Source organism: Bombus vosnesenskii, unplaced genomic scaffold, assembly GCF_011952255.1.
Source record: "Bombus vosnesenskii isolate JDL3184/JDL3185 unplaced genomic scaffold, Bvos_JDL3184-5_v1.1 scf7180000013272, whole genome shotgun sequence".
Lineage (NCBI taxonomy): Eukaryota > Metazoa > Arthropoda > Insecta > Hymenoptera > Apidae > Bombus > Bombus vosnesenskii.
This window is the reverse complement of record NW_022882930.1, coordinates 5,117,107-5,135,611: the sequence shown is the minus strand read 5'-3', so window position 1 is coordinate 5,135,611 and position 18,505 is coordinate 5,117,107. Positions and strand designations below refer to the sequence as shown.

The 18,505-nt window shown below is 35.4% G+C and overlaps 2 protein-coding genes across 5 annotated transcripts in view; both read right to left on the bottom strand.

The window, feature by feature from the left end:
* LOC117231280 (fringe glycosyltransferase) overlaps window positions 1-8,592 on the bottom strand; it is a 130,247-nt gene extending 121,655 nt beyond the window's left edge. Inside the window, exons 1-2 of the mRNA XM_033489582.1 lie at window positions 7,500-8,592; window positions 6,595-6,834 (exon numbers count right to left, since the gene is read on the bottom strand). Coding sequence (XP_033345473.1) covers window positions 6,595-6,834; window positions 7,500-7,793 — 534 coding nt within the window. The 5' untranslated portion in view covers window positions 7,794-8,592. The remainder of the gene's footprint in view (window positions 1-6,594; window positions 6,835-7,499) is intronic.
* A 478-nt stretch (window positions 8,593-9,070) lies between these two features.
* On the bottom strand, window positions 9,071-17,917 carry LOC117231324 (lethal(3)malignant brain tumor-like protein 3). 4 transcript variants are annotated; one of them, XM_033489679.1, is made up of 17 exons: window positions 17,799-17,917; window positions 14,840-15,047; window positions 13,845-14,139; window positions 13,511-13,750; window positions 12,804-13,438; window positions 12,564-12,723; window positions 12,305-12,476; window positions 12,046-12,226; window positions 11,777-11,963; window positions 11,483-11,700; window positions 11,176-11,404; window positions 10,895-11,084; window positions 10,696-10,817; window positions 10,254-10,617; window positions 10,102-10,176; window positions 9,712-10,021; window positions 9,071-9,625 (listed from the first exon to the last, which is right to left on the bottom strand). In XM_033489679.1, the coding sequence occupies exons 1-17, from the start codon at window positions 17,822-17,824 to the stop codon at window positions 9,500-9,502; spliced, it is 3,738 nt and encodes a 1,245-aa protein (XP_033345570.1). In that variant the 5' UTR covers window positions 17,825-17,917; the 3' UTR covers window positions 9,071-9,499. The 4 variants fall into 4 exon arrangements, with proteins under 4 accessions (XP_033345570.1, XP_033345569.1, XP_033345572.1 ...); XM_033489678.1 differs by having other exon boundaries at window positions 11,777-11,975; window positions 17,799-17,914; XM_033489681.1 differs by lacking the exon at window positions 17,799-17,917 and adding an exon at window positions 17,612-17,760 and having other exon boundaries at window positions 11,777-11,975.
* Window positions 17,918-18,505: the final 588 nt, after the last annotated feature.

Genomic DNA, 18,505 nt, shown 5'->3' with positions numbered 1-18,505 from the left:
CAACTCTATGGGCGACGCGACGTTAGGAATTAAATAGGCTGTTCTCGACTCCAACTAGGAGAGTACTCGCGTCCTGTTTTTGTAATAAACTGGAAGATGGAGAAATCCAAGCTGTAAATCGTCTGGGAAGGAATATAACGAAGTATGTGGATCGAGATCAGTGGATCGTTTGAGAAAGTCCGAACCTAATATACCTAATAACAATGTAATATCTAATCTATAAACCTAGGAATTAGGTAGTCGAGGAACTAAACGTATAAATATACGAGTACACGAGTGTGTCACGTAAACTTAGGGGTTGGTCGATGAAATAAAAATAGCCGAGTCGTAACACAACTATCGTCTTTATTTCACAGCACAGGTTTACACAGATCGGAGAGATGTTCACTGTTCGATGGTTTTGTCTATTAATAAACAGATAAGAGAAATAATAAACTTAAAAAGTTTAGGTTTATGGTGGGTCCCTGGAATAATTGAGGGCACGGACCGAAGACCTGCGCACATCCTGCCTCTAATACGAATTGACGTTACAAGTGCGTGAAAGTAGGAGCTCGAAAATCTGAATACTCGGACAGGAGAGTGTGTAAATGCTTACGTACTTGAGCATTTAAGTACGTACTCGAACGTAGTAACCAGTGGAATATACCTGAGCTGTACGTGCGTTCCAAACTCCGAGAGGAATGAATATCGAACAGCTAGAAACGCACGGTACACGCGCAAACACCAAACACGAAAATATTATTTCGATAGTCTGAAAATATCGACGGACAAGTAAACTACAGTGTTTTCGATGCTCGACGTCCGAACGCTCTGAAAAGTCGCAACCGAGGTCCGATTAATTGCAAGGAGAAGTCCTCAGTGATCATCGATATAAAAAAAGAAGGGAGACGGGAAGAAGAAATAAAGTGAAAAGGAGAAATTAACTCGAGAGATACTCTGTAGTTTACTGGCGTAAAATTACAGCGATGCGGTCGGTGAGCGTTTCCAGATAAATAAACGACGTAATTGATCAATTATCCGCTGACGTTTCAGAGGCGAAACGGCTGTTGTAAATTGAAGGGTTGCGATATAGGGCGAGTCACTGAAACTAATGACAAACGCTTCGACGGCCGATCGATCGGTATCCCCGGCAGAAATCCTCCTTCTCCGAATGAAATCCTCCGATGAACACCTACAGCATGTTACTTAACAGCGAGCCAATCGAGCACGATGACTCTCGAATTGCAACACGTGAATTCCAGTCGAATACAAAGTGCAACACGAGCAATTTGTCGAAATCGAAAGTATCCCTGTAGCACCGATACGATGGCAAATTCGAACACTGTCATCCGAACGTTGTCCGTGGTTCTTTTACGGTTCTTCCTCGACCGTTAATAGTAACGTTTTTACCATCTATGCAAATGTATGTAATATCTATGCAAATACATTCGCGGTCTTGAGACTTTGCGATGTACGGTGACTCGCGAAAATAGCTGAACATTTAGCGTAGGAAATTACGGTATATAAATAATTGTGCGTTGTACGAAGCTCTTTGGAATTTCATTAGCACTGCGACGAGTCACGACGATTATATTGGTAATATTTGGAACCAATCTGGAAATGTACATAGAAGTTACGTTTATTACGAACATACGCTTGATTATTAGTACAGTTGAAAATTAGTACAGGATATAAATAATGGTCTTCGATATGTATATGTCGGAGAAGAGTCAGGAACAGGGTTGTGGGCGTTTGATAGACCTCCTTTGGAGTTGGCTATCGTTGTATTATAACGAAGATACGGCCTGATACTACGAGTATGAACACTACCGATTCGACGATCGACAGCGGTGGTTGGGCACTTGCGACGCCAGTGACGTTGGTCTTAGGTTCGATAACGAATCCGCGGTCAACGGGATGACAGATATACTTGCTCTAACTCAAACGTGTAATACTCGCAGATCGTACGGCGCTACTCTCTTCGTCGATGAGATCGCAAGAAAGAATGAATTTTCGTCCCAATGATGCCACAGAGGAAAACTATGATGGGGTGTGTCCAAAGACACGAGATCATCGGATTCGTCGAGTACAGCCCTCGTTCCGAAAGTAAGGGAAATTGACGTCGCTGTCAATTGGTCAATTTGGGACAAAGACTGCCTGTCCGTTTGAAGAATCTTAATTACCAAAAAAACCCAGGTTTCATAGCGGGTCCACAGGCTAACTGAACTTGTACTGTGTAAGTGCCTCAACATCTGGTATTCATTGTCCGAAGGAACCGTTGGCATGTTTTACTGTCAGGTACCTCTATGGGTATTTCTTTTAACGAGAGTCATACTATCACTCCACACCTTTGTTAGACGAAGCGCCCGTCCCGTTGACCGCGGCTACGTTCGGCGACTGATGGTCGCCTTGAGCCCAAGTTTATTGTCACAAATCGCAAACAAATGCAGTTGGGCAGAATGACGGCAAGTTGTTTAATTACAACTGTAAACTTTAATTACAATTTTACGGATTTTCCCGAAGTTCCAGAGGGAAGGCTCCGGTGTCCTTTCATATATAATTAATAACGAAAATCGTTGTGCTATATTCTGGCTTGCTGATATACCTAGTGGATAATCGACTGTTCAAATACTTTGACGTTCGTGGAGAGTGTGCTTGGAATAAATATTTTCTAATTTCTATGTCCATGAATTTCCAGATTCTCGGGTCTCAACTTTGACAATATAGTCGCGACTGCAATGTCTCGTAACAACGTTGTTAATGAAATTTCGAAACATTTCATACAATACACAAGATATATTCGTAGAAAGATTTCTATAAAAACATTCAAATATTTTCTTCAATTACTGTATTTAGTCGCATAGACGTAAAAACTAACAGCTGTAAAGACAGCAGTGTCGCGTAAACTTGGGGGTTGGTTGATGAAAATAAAATAGCTGAGTCGTAACACAACTATCGTCTTTATTTCACAGCACAGGTTTACACAGATCGGAGAGATGTTCACTGTTCGATGGTTTTAATTAACAACGCGGATTAGCTGTTCGCACCTTCCGTTAGAAAAAGTAAGGGTAACGATCCACGATGTCAATTGGTTATAGGTCGTGTTAATAAACGAAGATAGGAGGAGAAAGCCTCCTACCAACGTGGCTAGTAGGTAATATTGTTTGTGGGAAAAACCAGCTTTTTCGTTAGTCGAATATTGGGTTTTTCCCAATAAGTAACTACCTGCTTTTCCCGTAATTAATAATAAATTAACAAACAGATAACAGAAATAATAAACTTAAAAAGTTTAGGTTTATGGTGGGTCCCTGGGGTAATTGAGGGTACGGACTGAAGACCTGCACAAATTCTGCCTCTAATAAGAATTGACGTTACAGCAGCAACGTTAACAACCCGAAGAGAATTTCATTTACATTTAAGACGAGCCTACCAACAGGTCAACAATACAATCAGACCTGGCAGTGGTCCGTTTTTCTACCTAACTCTCTTTTCTTCGTAAATCATTTCTCTCCCGAGGATTCCTAAAAAAGTGAAATGAAAGGAGCATCAGGATATTTTCCAATATTCCTTCTTGCCTGCTCATAGACCATGCAACGTCGTTGGAAATAAGGATAGAACGTAAAACGAGAAATCTGCTTTTGTTTCTGGAAGATCGCCGTAGGTACTTGCACATATTAACTCGATTTCACACTGAGATCTTTGACACCATCGAGTGCTTTTGCTAAGATATTTTTAAATATCCGAAGTTCTAGAATATCGCTTATATTCTTATTTCTAAACTGCGAATGTTCATTCAAATTCGCATCTCTACGAGGACAACTAAAAAGAATAGAATGTAGGCAGAGACTTCTTTCATCCGGTAAATATTACAACAAGCATAGTGCTTCCATGTATATCTGGTGCATAGTGAGTGAGTAAAAACTACCGTTTGAAATAACTCATTGTCCATTGACTTTATGAAGCGAAATTTATCGCGTTTAAGCAGTCTGCTGTGATATGAGTACACTTAAATCTTCCAATAGTTTATATTTTTTGAGATATCAAGGTGACTGAGAGTCTTAACGACCACCGTACACTCTTAATAACGTCAGTCGATTCAGCTGGATATTCTCTACAAAAAAGAATCGATATATTTATAGTGAAAAAAATCTTTGGTTTAGCAGATATTTTAATACTTCAATTTGCGAATGTACGAAAGACAAAGCAACGTAAAACATAGGAATACCGCCTCGCGTCTTTGCTTCTCTTTCATACATTAAATTTGACAATTTAAAATCAAAATAGCTGCTAAACCGATCGTTTTTCATTGGAATGTCCAGTTGGATCGACTGATGTTATAAAAATATAATACAAGACATTAAAAAATCAACATGTACTCGTCTGACCAGGCTGCTTAAATACAATGACTGTAAACATTTTTCGATGATAATTATTGGTATAATAATAATAATGGTAATTTTTATTGACTCACCTGTATATATTTGCACGTATGTTCTATGGATTTCTGGACCTTCAAATTTTTTGTGAATACATAAAAATGTACGGTCTCGTTATCTCATATCCTGACCTATCCTATTGTATTATAGCGTAACCAAATACCGTACTGAAACACCCAACGTCCTTCGGCAAGTCGATAGTTACTACGATAATTAATCGCTTTCATCGACCACCCTTGACGAGGTTATAACGATATATTGCCCCAAGACGTAATTCAATCAAATTTCTTTTACTCTGAATCCATTGAACAAAACGAGCTAAGCGCTTCAAAGAACACCGACGACAATGTAACGGGCAAATGTTACGTCGCCTCGAGAACACGAGTGCTCCGAAACGAGCTTTTAGGTCCCTGGATAATTCGTTCGAATGCGCGATTCCTGAGAATCTCGATTATTAGTCGACCCTCCGGCGACTTTTCTGGGCTGCTAGTTCCAGGAAGTGTCGCCGGTAGCGATGGGAGCGGAAGGCCGAGCAACAGGGGGGAAGTACAATGCATGCAATTAGTCGTGGCAAGATAATATCGCGAAAGTTGAGAATTCCTAGACCTTCTTACCACCTACCTACACTTTTAAGCCGGCAATCCACCGGTAAACTACGCTACACTGTGCCGTGCTAAATTTGAAATTATTTGCTTCGATATGCACGTACATAGAGTGGCGGGCAAAGGTTCATGAAGCAAGAGATACAGAGAGACTCTAGAATTCTGCAAAATGGATTTATATTTAATAAGAGCAATGAACGAACGTAGTACGAAGGTTACTAAAATTCATAAACGGAACCTACCACAGCTGTGCTATTAAATTAGCTATCCGGTGGATATTTAAGGAGGTTTTAGAGTCAACGAAGACCGGAAAGAGATGGACGAAACGAATAAAACTGATGGACAGACGGATTTGGAAGAGACGAATACATAAAATTCGTTTGTTTCAAGAACATGAGCTGAACACACAAATAAAACGCTGTACACGGTAAGTGGAAGTTGGTGGAGAACAAGAGACGCAGAAAGAAGGAAAGGGTAAAACGGAAATACAGAGAATCCCGTTCCCACGACGAGTGCTCATCAAGCTGAAAACCGCCGTGTATATGCTCGACCGAACAGTAACAAATCGCACACAGAGTGGCCTCTATTCTAAACAGTCATCCAGTCTAACGAATTAATACTTTCTTTTCGAGAATCGATTAATACTCTTCGCTGAAAACTACTTCAAGTATTGTTCGTTAATACATAGAGATAAAAATGAGCTATTACATGGTAACGATTCAATTACAACGGTCGAACAAAGTGTACATTTTAAAATTAATTGCTCGATCATTCGTTGCCAATTAGACGATAAGAAAACGAATTGGATAGAACAAAACGCAAGACAAACTAAACGATCCACTAATAGGATAAATTAATACTAACAGGTGATTTTTTAAGACTGCAGTATTACTTATAATCAGTGGCGGACTGGCCATCGAAGAGTTTGGGAAAATTTCCTGGACGGGCCGGTAGAAGACGCTCAACGAGTAGAATTTAATTAAGTAGAAATGAAAGGCCAATGATATCGGTAATATCTTGGTAAAAATTTACAAGAGTCTAATGTTACGTCTGTACAATATGCATACAATCGCATACACGTTTATAACTATTCGTTCGTCAGCAGCACTCGTCTTTCTGAACACAATATAAAATCACAATATAAAATTGACTTTCTTCGCTGTTCGCATTTATAAATCTCTAAGAACGTTACGTTCTTCTATATTAACAAAAAGTAATTTCTACGCTTTTAACTTAGTTCTAAACATTTATACATTGTACATGTATATATGTATGTATGTACATCTTTATCGATTTTCTACATAGATATACGTACGTCGAGTGGCTGTATGCATGTAGTAAGTATAGCGCAATAGAATCTTATAAGAACATATTATATAATACGTAACATTACTTATATCTAGTATTATACCTAATCCAGTATCGCAATCTTACAAAATTACCGTAGAGATGAACTATACAGATCTGATATACAACAATAAGCAGAATACAAATATCTCAAGAGCGCAAACCACGACTTAGGAAAATATTCTGTAGACATGTAGAAGCATAGAGGCTTGAAAGGATTTGTCACGTACCTGATCCTTAGCGAATTGAAACCACGTGCTGATGATAGCTGGCAGACGGGAGTGATGGTAATGCTTGGTAGTTTTCACGCTGATGAACACGTCGTCGAGATTCGTGGTGAACGGTGCCATGGTCGCAGTCGCGATCGCAGGTGTCACCGAAGATTCCTCGTTGATCAGCATCCTCCTCGAAGCTGGCACTTCCACCAGTACGCTCCTACTGTTCACTTCCACCGTCATCTCGTCGACCCACTATGCAACAATGCCATACACACACATAAATATAAAACCAACCGCGATACGCTCATAATGGATCGGTATTATTTTGTAAACATTGCACGCATAGAACGATAATCTGATCGAGAATTCTTGGAAAAGAAGCGAGCACGTGCACGCGAGCTCACGCAATGTTTACTCTCGCGACGTTCGCGACGAAACAAGTTCGAACTCGATTTACCGTTCGATTAACATAACTGGCTACCGAGAATAGCGCTTCGAGAATAGAACAATTAACACGTCATTTGGAAGTGACATCTCTCTTTATTACTAAAGTCGATTAACCCCTTACCTTATGATCTTTTCTATTGATATAGCAGTTGCATAAAGTATTTGCACATAATCTTATTATCCAAAGAAACGCTTTTCTTTATCAGGTTCAACGTTTCATTTTTATAGTATATCAAATCTTTATCGTTTTATAAAAGTATCTACTACCGAATGATACGAAATTTGATATATTTGAAACTAATTAATTTTATACGTTGAACCGTACTTTATTTACTTCTATTTATATATTTATCTATCTACCTTATTCTATTGTTTTTATTCTTCGTTCCCTTTTCCTTGTTCCATTCTCCGTTAATGCTACTCATCTATTAATTATGCACTTATTTTGTTTAATGTTTTAAAACGTTTACCTGACGGGGTGCAACAGCCTGATAAAGAAGAATGGTAGCATAAGCAGTGGCGAGAACAAGTGCCAACGCCTGGAGACCTCGTCTAGTCGGCAGGCTACGGGGCATTTTAGCACTTCCGGTGCCGGCGTATCCCGCGCCAATCACCGACAATCGAGCCTGTGGCCCACCGCCACCGAATTTCACCGACCGCCCCTCTTCCTCGTGATTTTCACGTTTTTCTCGAACTCCAACGATCAACGGCAACCACCTTGCATCGTTCCCCTCCTTCTGCCGCGTGAAAAATACGCCAGTCATAACATACAAAAGTAATCACGTTCCCGCGCGTCACTCCCGTGTTACTCTTTCAAAATATCGAATAAATCGTTCGCTTTTGATAATAAATCTAGCCTACTTGTCGTACGAAACGATCGCGTCTGCGCATGACAATGAATAACGTAAACTGTAACTCGACTCACTGTAATACACGATCACGAATGTCCCATCGAAAGTTCCTTCTTGTCACTTTGTAAATTAACTGAAAGGATAACCTGCAAAATTTCGGTTATTCCGTTATATTTAATTATCGATGACACCACCAATGTCATCGTTCCGTTTCGCGTTAATTTGTTGTTGATTCGGTCAACGATTTATGAAAATCGATTAAAACTTCGAAATCGATATCTCTGTTTGAAGAATTATAGATTTCAATTGAACGATAATCTCGTGTTTCAAACAATTCGTCTTGCGAATCTATCATGAAAAACTATATAATACTTTTGTAAATTGATTATAATCGATTGTTTGTTTTTTTGTATCGTTGTACTATAAATAATTTCAGGACAACCTGTAGAAGAGCAGCGAGTGTTTGACAATCAAATGGTTGTCACACGGGAACGCTTTTGTGAAGCGGAGATATACGAAGAGTCACGAGGCGAACACGCACCAAAACGTAATACTGCACGGCGCGCGACAAGCCACCGACTGAACACATGGCCAGTCGTCGTGACTACGCTGTAAACATCGCCATAGCAGCCACTTGGCCGGCGTGGTGGGAGAGCGACCTGGAGAGTGGCACAATGTCTAAAACGAATGAGAAGGGGGGCGCGTTTTAAATAGAGCACCGCCTCTTCGTTGTACGTTGATCCGATTAATAACTTAATAAATTTCTATATCGATTAGAAATCAATAAACAATAAATGAAATAATCAATTGTAAAAATTATTACCTTACTTTGCTTTCATTTTTTAATAAATAAACATTGTGTGTTAACTTCTGGTTTATAACTTAACTTGTTTATACAGTCTACATTCTTGAATCTGGATCTTTTGTTTATAAAATACATTTTTTATACAGTTGTTTTATTTATCTGAATTGACTTTCGTTCATTGTTTCTTTCATATATCTTTTATATGTAGTGAAGATAAGGTATCAATTGCAAAATATTTGAAATATTATATACGTTATATAAATATGTTATTGTTATTTTGGATAAATTCATTCTAAAAATTTCAGAGGATGTGTGTTTACAGGTGTAAAGTTATTAATATGAGTATCGCAGGTCAGGTGTAGATTCCTTCATAAAAGACTGCTTATATTTTTGTATTACAATATTTAATTATTAAGATCGTCAATATTTACATTTGTACATGATTCAATGCACTTTACAGTATAAGAAAAAAATTAAAACAGACAATCGTAAGTACTTCATCATGAGCGTCCATTCGAGCTATAGTTACATCTCCTGATCACAAATCGATAAAAATCGTCCATTTCAACTTCAAACATACGATCATCTTTCACTTTAACAAATGTCTTTTGTATCATCAAATTAGGATTTGTTACAAATTTTCTCTGCATTTGTAAATCAATATTCCTAATTGCGACAGAAGATACATTTCTATCCCAATGATTCCAAGCTTCTTCTCCTTTATTTTAAATAAATACATCTGACGCAATCGTCATAATAGCTGCCACTTTGCACTCTTTAAAACCCAACTGTATGTACGTTCATCGCACATCATTCACGTTGCTCTTCGACGTAAAAGAACTATGCTATTGTACAACTTAATCGCAGGTCCGAGACGCAATCCCAATAGCGATATCAAATCCTCCTGAGTCAGCATTAAAAATGCTTCACCATCAATATTCTATAAACATTAAATACGAGATTAAACAGTTTGAATATAATAAATTGTATTACATTCCATTCTTTTTTTTTTTTTTAAATACTTACGTGCTGCCTAAAGATATTTGCTACTTCTTTACAATTGGGAAGGCTCTGTATAAATTTGATAACTTCTTCGTTCGACCACCTTCGAGGATTCGTGTTCTGTTTCGCTACTACCCTGTTTAAAGCATTGCTATGTTTCGCCCATATATGCGGCGAATCCGGTAACGGATTATATCCAGGATTGTAAACGGATTGATACAATTCTGTACGTAATTGTTTATCAGGCATATTTGCAGCATAGGGTATAGTAGTTAGCGACGAGTCACCATATGAATTCGAAAGGGAATATAAAGGTTCTTCAGAAACCTGTCGTCTATAAAAGTATAAAAATATACAAGTTAGTTATAGATACATGTACGTTTATAAATGCAAGAAATATAGTCATGAGTGAACCTTTTCTTTCTCTTTCTTAAAAGTTCGTCATCATCCGTTTGTCCGTCACTGTGATGATGTTTCGATTTACTAGACCTGTAAATTATGAATTACTCATATACATAGCAATTACAACAATGTATAATATAATGCAGAATATTTGTATAGCTTACTTTTCCGAATTTTCTGATTTGTCATTCTTGTCAGAGAAATCTCCATCTTCTTGTTTAATGTCTTTCTCAGTCTTCATTAATCTTTCCTCCGAAAACAATGGCTTCTCCAATTTCTCAGACTTTTCCATTTTTATTTTGTCTGCTTTTTCTAATTTTGGTCTATCCTGTACATCATCTTCAAAGTCGCAAGTCTCGTGCTTCAGATTAAGTCTATCGGCTAATTGCCTAACTTTATGAAGATTCTGAGGTGAATACGGACATCCAGATGCAGAGTTATGCGTTGCATATTTAGGCCCTTTTACATGCCCTATTCCTTTACAGCCATACGTTCCACACTCAGGCCTGTCATTTAAGTTATCTGGAGCTATAGGAGACAGTAATATATATTTAGAGTAAGAATATAAAAACACGAGAGGTATAAAAATATTTAAAAAATTTTTACTTAATGGTGGTTCCAAAGGATGACCCGTTTTCATACACCAACCCATGGGATGTATGTCAGGGGAATCGTCGTCGACCCAATAAGCATGATTTTCTGGCCATCCATCGAATCGTATTTTTAGCCTGTAAAACAAAAATATATAATTGTACTGCGCTCCACTTAATTTTAAGATAAAAATAAATATTTGTAATTTACATACATATGATCTTTTACGTCTTCAACTGTTGCTACCCTTATAAGTTGAGGCACGCGTTTATCAACCGCTTCTAATTTCATTCCACGCTTAAATCCGCAAGGTGGTCGTTGTTTAAAAGCTCTCGCTGGCGCGACCATGGAACGGCTTTCCCTAAGATACGCATCCCATGTGAAAGATTTAGGGTCTTTATAATCTGAAACAATAGATTCGAATTTTTACATGCATAGTTTTTTCCGGAAGAAGATACAAAAATATAAAAATCGAATACATATTATTTCGCTTACTATTTGGTGGCGTTAGACTATGACCATTATGATGACACCATCCCACTGGATGAATGTATGGAGAACTTGCATCCGCCCAATAATCATACACTTCATCCCAAGAATCAAAATGAACTAATATACGGGAATCCATTAGGCCTGCTATGCTTGCTACACAAACCAAAGAAGAATGCTTCCTATCTACCGCTTCTAATTTCATTCCTACGCGGAAACCAGTTGGACATACTGACTAAAATAGTAAGGTATATTGGTGAAGTTCATGAAGTTAAAAAATAAATCGTTTGATTAAAAATTGATTGGCACTTACACTTTTATTTGAAAAAATATTTTTTGGCGTTGCAGTAGCTTTGCAAATTTTTAGATATGCGTTCCAATTAAAATTACTAGCTACGTAACCTTTCGGTGGGTCTAATCGATGTCCATTCTTTTCTGACCAGCCAACCGGGAAGATATCCATACTGTCTGCGTTTACCCAAAAATCGTAATTTTCTGCATATCCATCGAAATGCAAACGTATTCGATAACCTGGAATTATCCAAATAAATGAACTGAGTATGTTGTTATAGACTGAATATAAGAAGAAGAAAGTGAAATAACTTACCTACTACTTCAACAACCGTAAGAACACAATATCGTGATGGGTGTTCAGGATCTATTCCTTCTAATTTCATTCCAACTTTGAAATGATTTTTTGCATACGGGAAGGGGTCTTTGAATAATTTAACGGGTGCTGCTTTTGCTTTACAATGTTCAAGATACTTAGACCATGAAAATCCGAGTTTGCCTGTCTGCCAAGGATACTGAATACAGAGACACATTTATAAGCAGTATGTTTCAATGATTGTAAAAGGAAAATTTAGTCACAAGTACCTTCGACTCAGTGTTATCTCCTTGACTCTCTTCATCTATTCCTGTAATAGTATCCTTTGTATCCTCGTCTGTCTCAGATTTCACCTTCTCTTGTCCTTTGTCTTCAGATTTCTCTTCTATTTCTTTAGACTGTTGCTGTTCTTGAAGTAATCTTTTACGTTTCCGTTTCGCGCGTAGATCTCTGTCAATAAAATAAAAATAAACTTATAAAAAAAGTATATATTTAATTAAATATTAGAAAACTTTATATCGAACATACTTCAAGTCTTTTTCTTTTCGCGTCGGAGGCTGTTTCTTGGCTTCTATTATTTCCGTACATGATGGACCACACGATATCGGACTTTCAAATTCTGCAGCTAGTCCGTAACATCCACAGCCTTCACAATGGTACATTGTATCCGCCGAAACAGTCCTCGATTTTCTATCATCGGCTATAAAAATAAACTCGGTCACATTCGAATGAAATCTTCCTCCACTCTTTGAAAGAAAATATGCATATTCACATTGTTAATACTTACGTTTCTTTTCGTTGTTTATATTATTAACAGTTACAGGGGTAGACTTGGAAGAATTCTGTGTCGAACAAACATTCTCTTTGTCGCCAATGCAATCTTTACCTTGTTTGTTGTTTTCGTCTTCATCTACTACTTCCATAATACCAAATTCATTCATACAAAACTATGAAATATAATAAATTTATTCGCTATTTTATTAACCATGACATCAAAAATTAATTTTCTAATGTTATATGGTCATACCTTTAATGTACTTCCTGGAAGAGTACCAACACCGTCCTTCCAATCTAAAACTTTCGCCGCATCGAAATTAGAATCGTTATGTGTTGCATTTAAATGATCTTTCAAGTCTTCATGATTACTTATATTAATCTTACTATCACTTTTATTGTCTGTTAATGATTCAATGCCACAACTTGTGCGTGTTTTAATAATTTCGATTTTTATATCATCATCGACATTAGTATTAGTAGTAAGTTTCACAGTTTTATCTTCACTAGGAACTACTTTAATCAATGTAATGTCATCATCATTTTGCACTTTCTTATCCTTATCTTGTTCTGATTCCGGACTACTTAGTGCATAGCTTACATCAACTATACTCTCTTGAGTAGACTTTGGAAGATTTTGTTTTTTCATTCGTTTTTCACTCGATCCTCTTAATATATTGCTTATCGTCTTTTTTCGCTTCTCAGGCATACCAGCATCGTCTTTTTTCGGAATAGGGGTAATAACTGCGGAATCTGGATTTTCTGTAATTTTTATACTGTCTGTAGAATTGTTATTTCCTTTATTTGCGTTTAGTAAACTCATTTTTGCAATAGGATGCAAAGGAGGTGGATGTGTAGCCGAATTTGTAGTTTTTGACTCCCGTAATACTATAATATAAAAAGAAGGGAATAGTTGATTCAAATTTAACAATACAATGAAGTACGCTTTCAAGTATTTACCTGTAATAGTTCCTTTACTTTCTGCATTAATTTGGCCATTGTTAATTTTTAAATTAAACATATTGGATTTAGTAGGTCCACTTTGTTGGGGTATGCTGACTGGTAATAATAAATTAGCCATGTGTTTCGGAGGTTGACTTTGAGATCCTGTAGTAGTACTAGTCGAAGTTTGAGCTAACTGTGATATAACTGGTGCTATCACTAATTTTGGTTTAGCTATCTGAGTTGTAGTTAGAGCTCCTAATAAATTATATGAAAAAGCAAATTAAGATTACATCAATAAAAAGTATCCTTTTTATTACTCATAATTTTATTATGAAAATAAAATAGTCACCTGCTGGAATAACAACAGATTCCCGCGATTTATTTGGTTTAATGAGAGTTCCAAGATATGCAAAGGTATGCTTGCCTGCTTGTGCATTGGTTTGATTTCCTTGAGTGGTACTTAAGGGCACTATCTGAGCAGTAGATGCATTGGACTTTCTAAGCAATATATGTTTCTGCCCTTGCGAATTAGTTGTGGTACTGACAGTATTAATTGGTCGATGGATTACAATATGTTGTTTATTCTGAGAAGTAGTAACCTGACTTGGCCCTTGTATAAACACTTTGTTCTGTCCAGTAACAATCTGTAATTAAAATAAAATAAATAGTTCATTGATGACATTAAAATAATTTACAAATCACCAAAAAATTGATTAAATAAACTTGATGTCTTAATACAATTTAATCATGTGTCATTTGATCATTAAAAATTGTCTAATTTTCTGCCACTCCGTACATATTTACAAATTTGTGTCTTTAAGAAATATTTGAAATATTTTTCATATACTATGATACAATATCTCAATGGTTATAAAAGTAATGTTTAATGTCATTTATACTTTCCTACTTGTTATCCACTATAGCAAGTATATTGAACAGATCTATATTTATTATAAAGGTGTACACTATTCACTGCTATCACCTATACATGGAATCTAATAGGATTTTACACTCTACATGTGTATATTCCATATTCACTTACATATGAAATAATAAAACTATAGTTAACAGTACATTCTTAAAGTACCACAACTATACTGGATCATTTTATATAATTATAGGTTACTCTGACCTATATACTATAACTATACACTTTATTGTACTATACAGTATAATATATTATTCTACTTATGTAAGATTATAAAATTATGAATATTAAAAATATATTCAAATTTTATTATAAAATTTTTTTGGTGTTATATTATATTTAATATGAAGAGATAATAATATTCTGTCCTGAAAACTCAAGCTATCTCATTCAAGATAAGGATATTAACAAATTACCTGATTATTGACTGGATTGATAATAGCAGCCAATTGAGTAGCATTAGGTGAAACCAAAGTCTGATTTGTGGTTGTTGGTGGAGCCGAACGTAATTTACTTTGTTGAATGTATAATAAAGGCATAACGGGTGTTGTTGGATCATCTGACTGAGGAATCTCCGTACTACTATTCTCATCTACATCATCTACTACTATTTCTTCTTCCATTCTGTTGAAAAAACATAATACAATATATTTTTATAAATTGTATAAAGAAACTCACTTTGTACATTTAACGATTCAAATCATCATAAGAACATTCAAGAACATCAATCAACATCATATTCTCAGAAAATTCTGTTTACTTATTTATATTATATTATAACACAAATGTATAAAAACATAACTAAAAGATTAAAAGATAAAAGCAACTTAAATGATCTAATCATTTAAATCTTATCTATACTTAAAAAATTGATTTTTGAAAGTTGTTCTAAAAAAAAAAAACGATTGAATAGGCAAAATGATAACAAAACATCTTTTTATTAAAAAATGAATTAATATCTAAAGAATGTCGTACGATGAATGGAATGAAAAAAAATAGACAAGTGAAAATATTTTGTAATTCTACAAACCTAACAGTATATAATATAATATCTCCTATCACCAAGTAGAATTGTTGCTAGTTACATAATTTGCAAATAACTGCAATTTTTGAATATACAAAGTTTAATAACTAATGCAATGGTATCCCGGATAGCCATAACTGGGCGTTAAGAGAATCACCAACACGATTTGAAACGCGCGCCGAACAAATATCGTTCAGTGTAGTTACGTTATTAATTTTCACGCTTTCAAATGCATCAGTTAGCCAACAATTTATTCCATACATTCTATGGAACACCATAAATCCTCGGAAGTTAAAAGTTTCAACAGTTACACCGCAGATATTTTTATTGAAGCACTTTTGCAAATCGTTCAACGCGCATCACGAATCACTTGAAGAACACAACGCGCACGCACGCACACTTTTCACTGAAATAAGGGGATGGATCAAACTATATAAAACTGATCATCTCTTGCGGGATTCCCAGGGATTCTCAGGGTAACGCAAACAATTAACACGACATAAACGAAGAACGAACCAAGTTGAAATCCCAGTGAATTTTAAATGATTAGTTTCACATATTTTTTAAGCGTTCGAGCCTTCGTTCTACGTACGCTACAGCTTATATCCTCATAGGTTCTAACTGTAGTAGCGACGGCGCAACAGGCCGCTTCCTATTGGTTAATCGGAGTTACACTAAAGAGCAAGTTCACAATTTCGACCAATCGTAACATTCTCGATACACTATTAACCGCATCGGATATACAGATTTTTCCCAAGTATGAGTAATTTTGAAATCATTCAAGGATCATGCACTGTCGATCGATAACTATATACCACGTAACAAAGTTTTTTTTTATTTAATCTACTGCCTTTTCGCGGGCAAACTTTTCTCGCCTGCATCCTTTCACGAATCTCCCGCGCAAATATCAACCCAAAAAAAAAGTAAAACCAATTTGCGTTCCGCTGATCAATGCGAGCTGAACCAAGCTGAATTTTTTTTTAAAACGGCGAGTCACATATTTGTCACTATTTAACAGATTACCGCATTGGATTTTGAAAATTGAAATTCACCAAGGTATCGGTAATTTAATCAAAATGATACGAAATGTATCCGACTCAGACATGCTTTAAGTGTAGTTGTACATGTTAAATTTTATTATTTTATTTTCATAGTTGTTGATTTTGACCAATGGCAGAGGGTTGTCGCGTGACGTCGTATTGTTATCGTGGTTGGATTGGTTAAACGTAGCAGTACGTGTAATTGGTGAAAAGGATTCTGCCTTTGAAACAGTAATTTCCGACGAGCTCTTGATAAAATTATTAAATTTGACGATCAATATTTTCTACTGTACCATACGCGAAAATATCATTTATATTAGTTCATAGAAAATGATAATTGATATATTCATTTCGCACATTAAGCAAATACTCAAGTTTCGATTTCGATATACTTCTGCATTAACCTCTAAAATATAAAAGCTAACATTTTTAATACTCGATATATATTATTGCTCTGTATAATGAATTTACAACTATCAGATTATGATTACAGTACTGGAATTTTATAAATTTACGTCTGAAAGAGATAAAAATTTGTAAAAAAATATTGTTAGCATCACATTTATTAAAGTTTTTAATAACATATAAACTTGATATAAATTACTAATAACAATAACAATACGACATAAATACGATTTATAAATATATTTTAAATTTGTAAAAAATAGTATAAAGTAGATAATCCTGAATGAAAATAGATTTTTTTTTAATTATACAACGTTAAGATTACGAATACCTTTGTTATTTTATGAGCAATAACAGTAGAATATGTATATTTTAATAAAGTACGAGATATTTAGTCTACGAGGCATCGAGGTTATTAAAAAAGTTTTCAAAGATACGAAGAAAACAAAACTAATTCATTATTTTTACTTTATCGGTATAAATTGATCTTATGAATATGTAGGTATAATCTCTATCAAAGCTCCAAGTCATAATATTTTAAGTACATTTCTATATGAGTGGAGCTAAGTTGAAAAAGAATATAAGTAAAGATTATTATGATAATCGTGGTAATTTGTATTAAGAAGTTTGTACACGTTACATTCATTCATAAATACTTTACAACTTTTTGCAAGTACACCAATGCAAGAAGTTACGGGAAGCTTTATAGGTATACTTACTAGGATAAGTGAATGTTGGTCTAACGAATTATGAGCGGTAATTTTAAGGATATAATCTATCGAACGTCGATCGTGAGAAAAAAATTACTTGACTAACAAACAACTGAATATTTAATGTTATCACTGTCATATTTTACACGCGAACAGCACATTGTAAACATAAGAAATTATATGATAATAAACTCACGTTTTAAAGTTGTCAGTCGCCATCATATGCGAAGAGACGATATCACTCTAACTGCGCATGCGCATCGACCCATGTTGCTTCTGCTGTAAAGGCTCATTCACATTTGTTCGCATAAAATAGAATAAGATAAAAATGTTTCTGTTTCAGAAATATGTATTTAATAGCATGTAATAAAAATTTTTTGGCTATCACCTCTCAAACGTCAAAGTAAATTTAATTTACAAATATAATCTTTTTTCTATGAACAAAATACAACTCGCGTACAATTAATCCACGAATATATAAAGCAACGAATGATCGTAATTATTCTTTCGCTTATTTTCATACAAAAATTATATTAAAAGTTAAAAAATTGTTTCCACTTTCAATTTTGCAAAATAATATTTCAAGTTCTTCGCGTCAACCAAATCGAAGTAAAAGTAATTTATGTTTTTGGCCCCGTAAAACAAGAATTAAACGTTACGCTCTTCGGTATCGATCGAAATAAAAAATAGAAGTAGGTAGTATATAACAAATTTAATGGAATTGTCGACTACATTGGGACGCTTATTTCCTGCTGCGCGTCCATAACGACAGTCTCCTTATTTTTAACGTGGCAACTATAAAATTTCCATACGGTATGCATATATTCATCGTAGATTTAATTCACTACAGTAAATTCATTATCACATATTCGAAGAATCGTATAACGATTGAAAAGCGTTCGG

Bases quoted from the DNA above. Each gene is read 5' to 3' on its own strand.
- LOC117231324 (XM_033489678.1), bottom strand. From the start codon at position 17,824: ATGATGGCGACTGACAACTTTAAAAC. The intron at 13,751-13,844 runs GTGACTATTTTA...ATAATTTATTAG, and splicing joins ATCTGTTGTTATTCCAGCAG to GAGCTCTAACTACAACTCAG. The intron at 10,022-10,101 runs GTTCACTCATGA...ATACTTTTATAG, and splicing joins TTAAGAAAGAGAAAGAAAAG to ACGACAGGTTTCTGAAGAAC.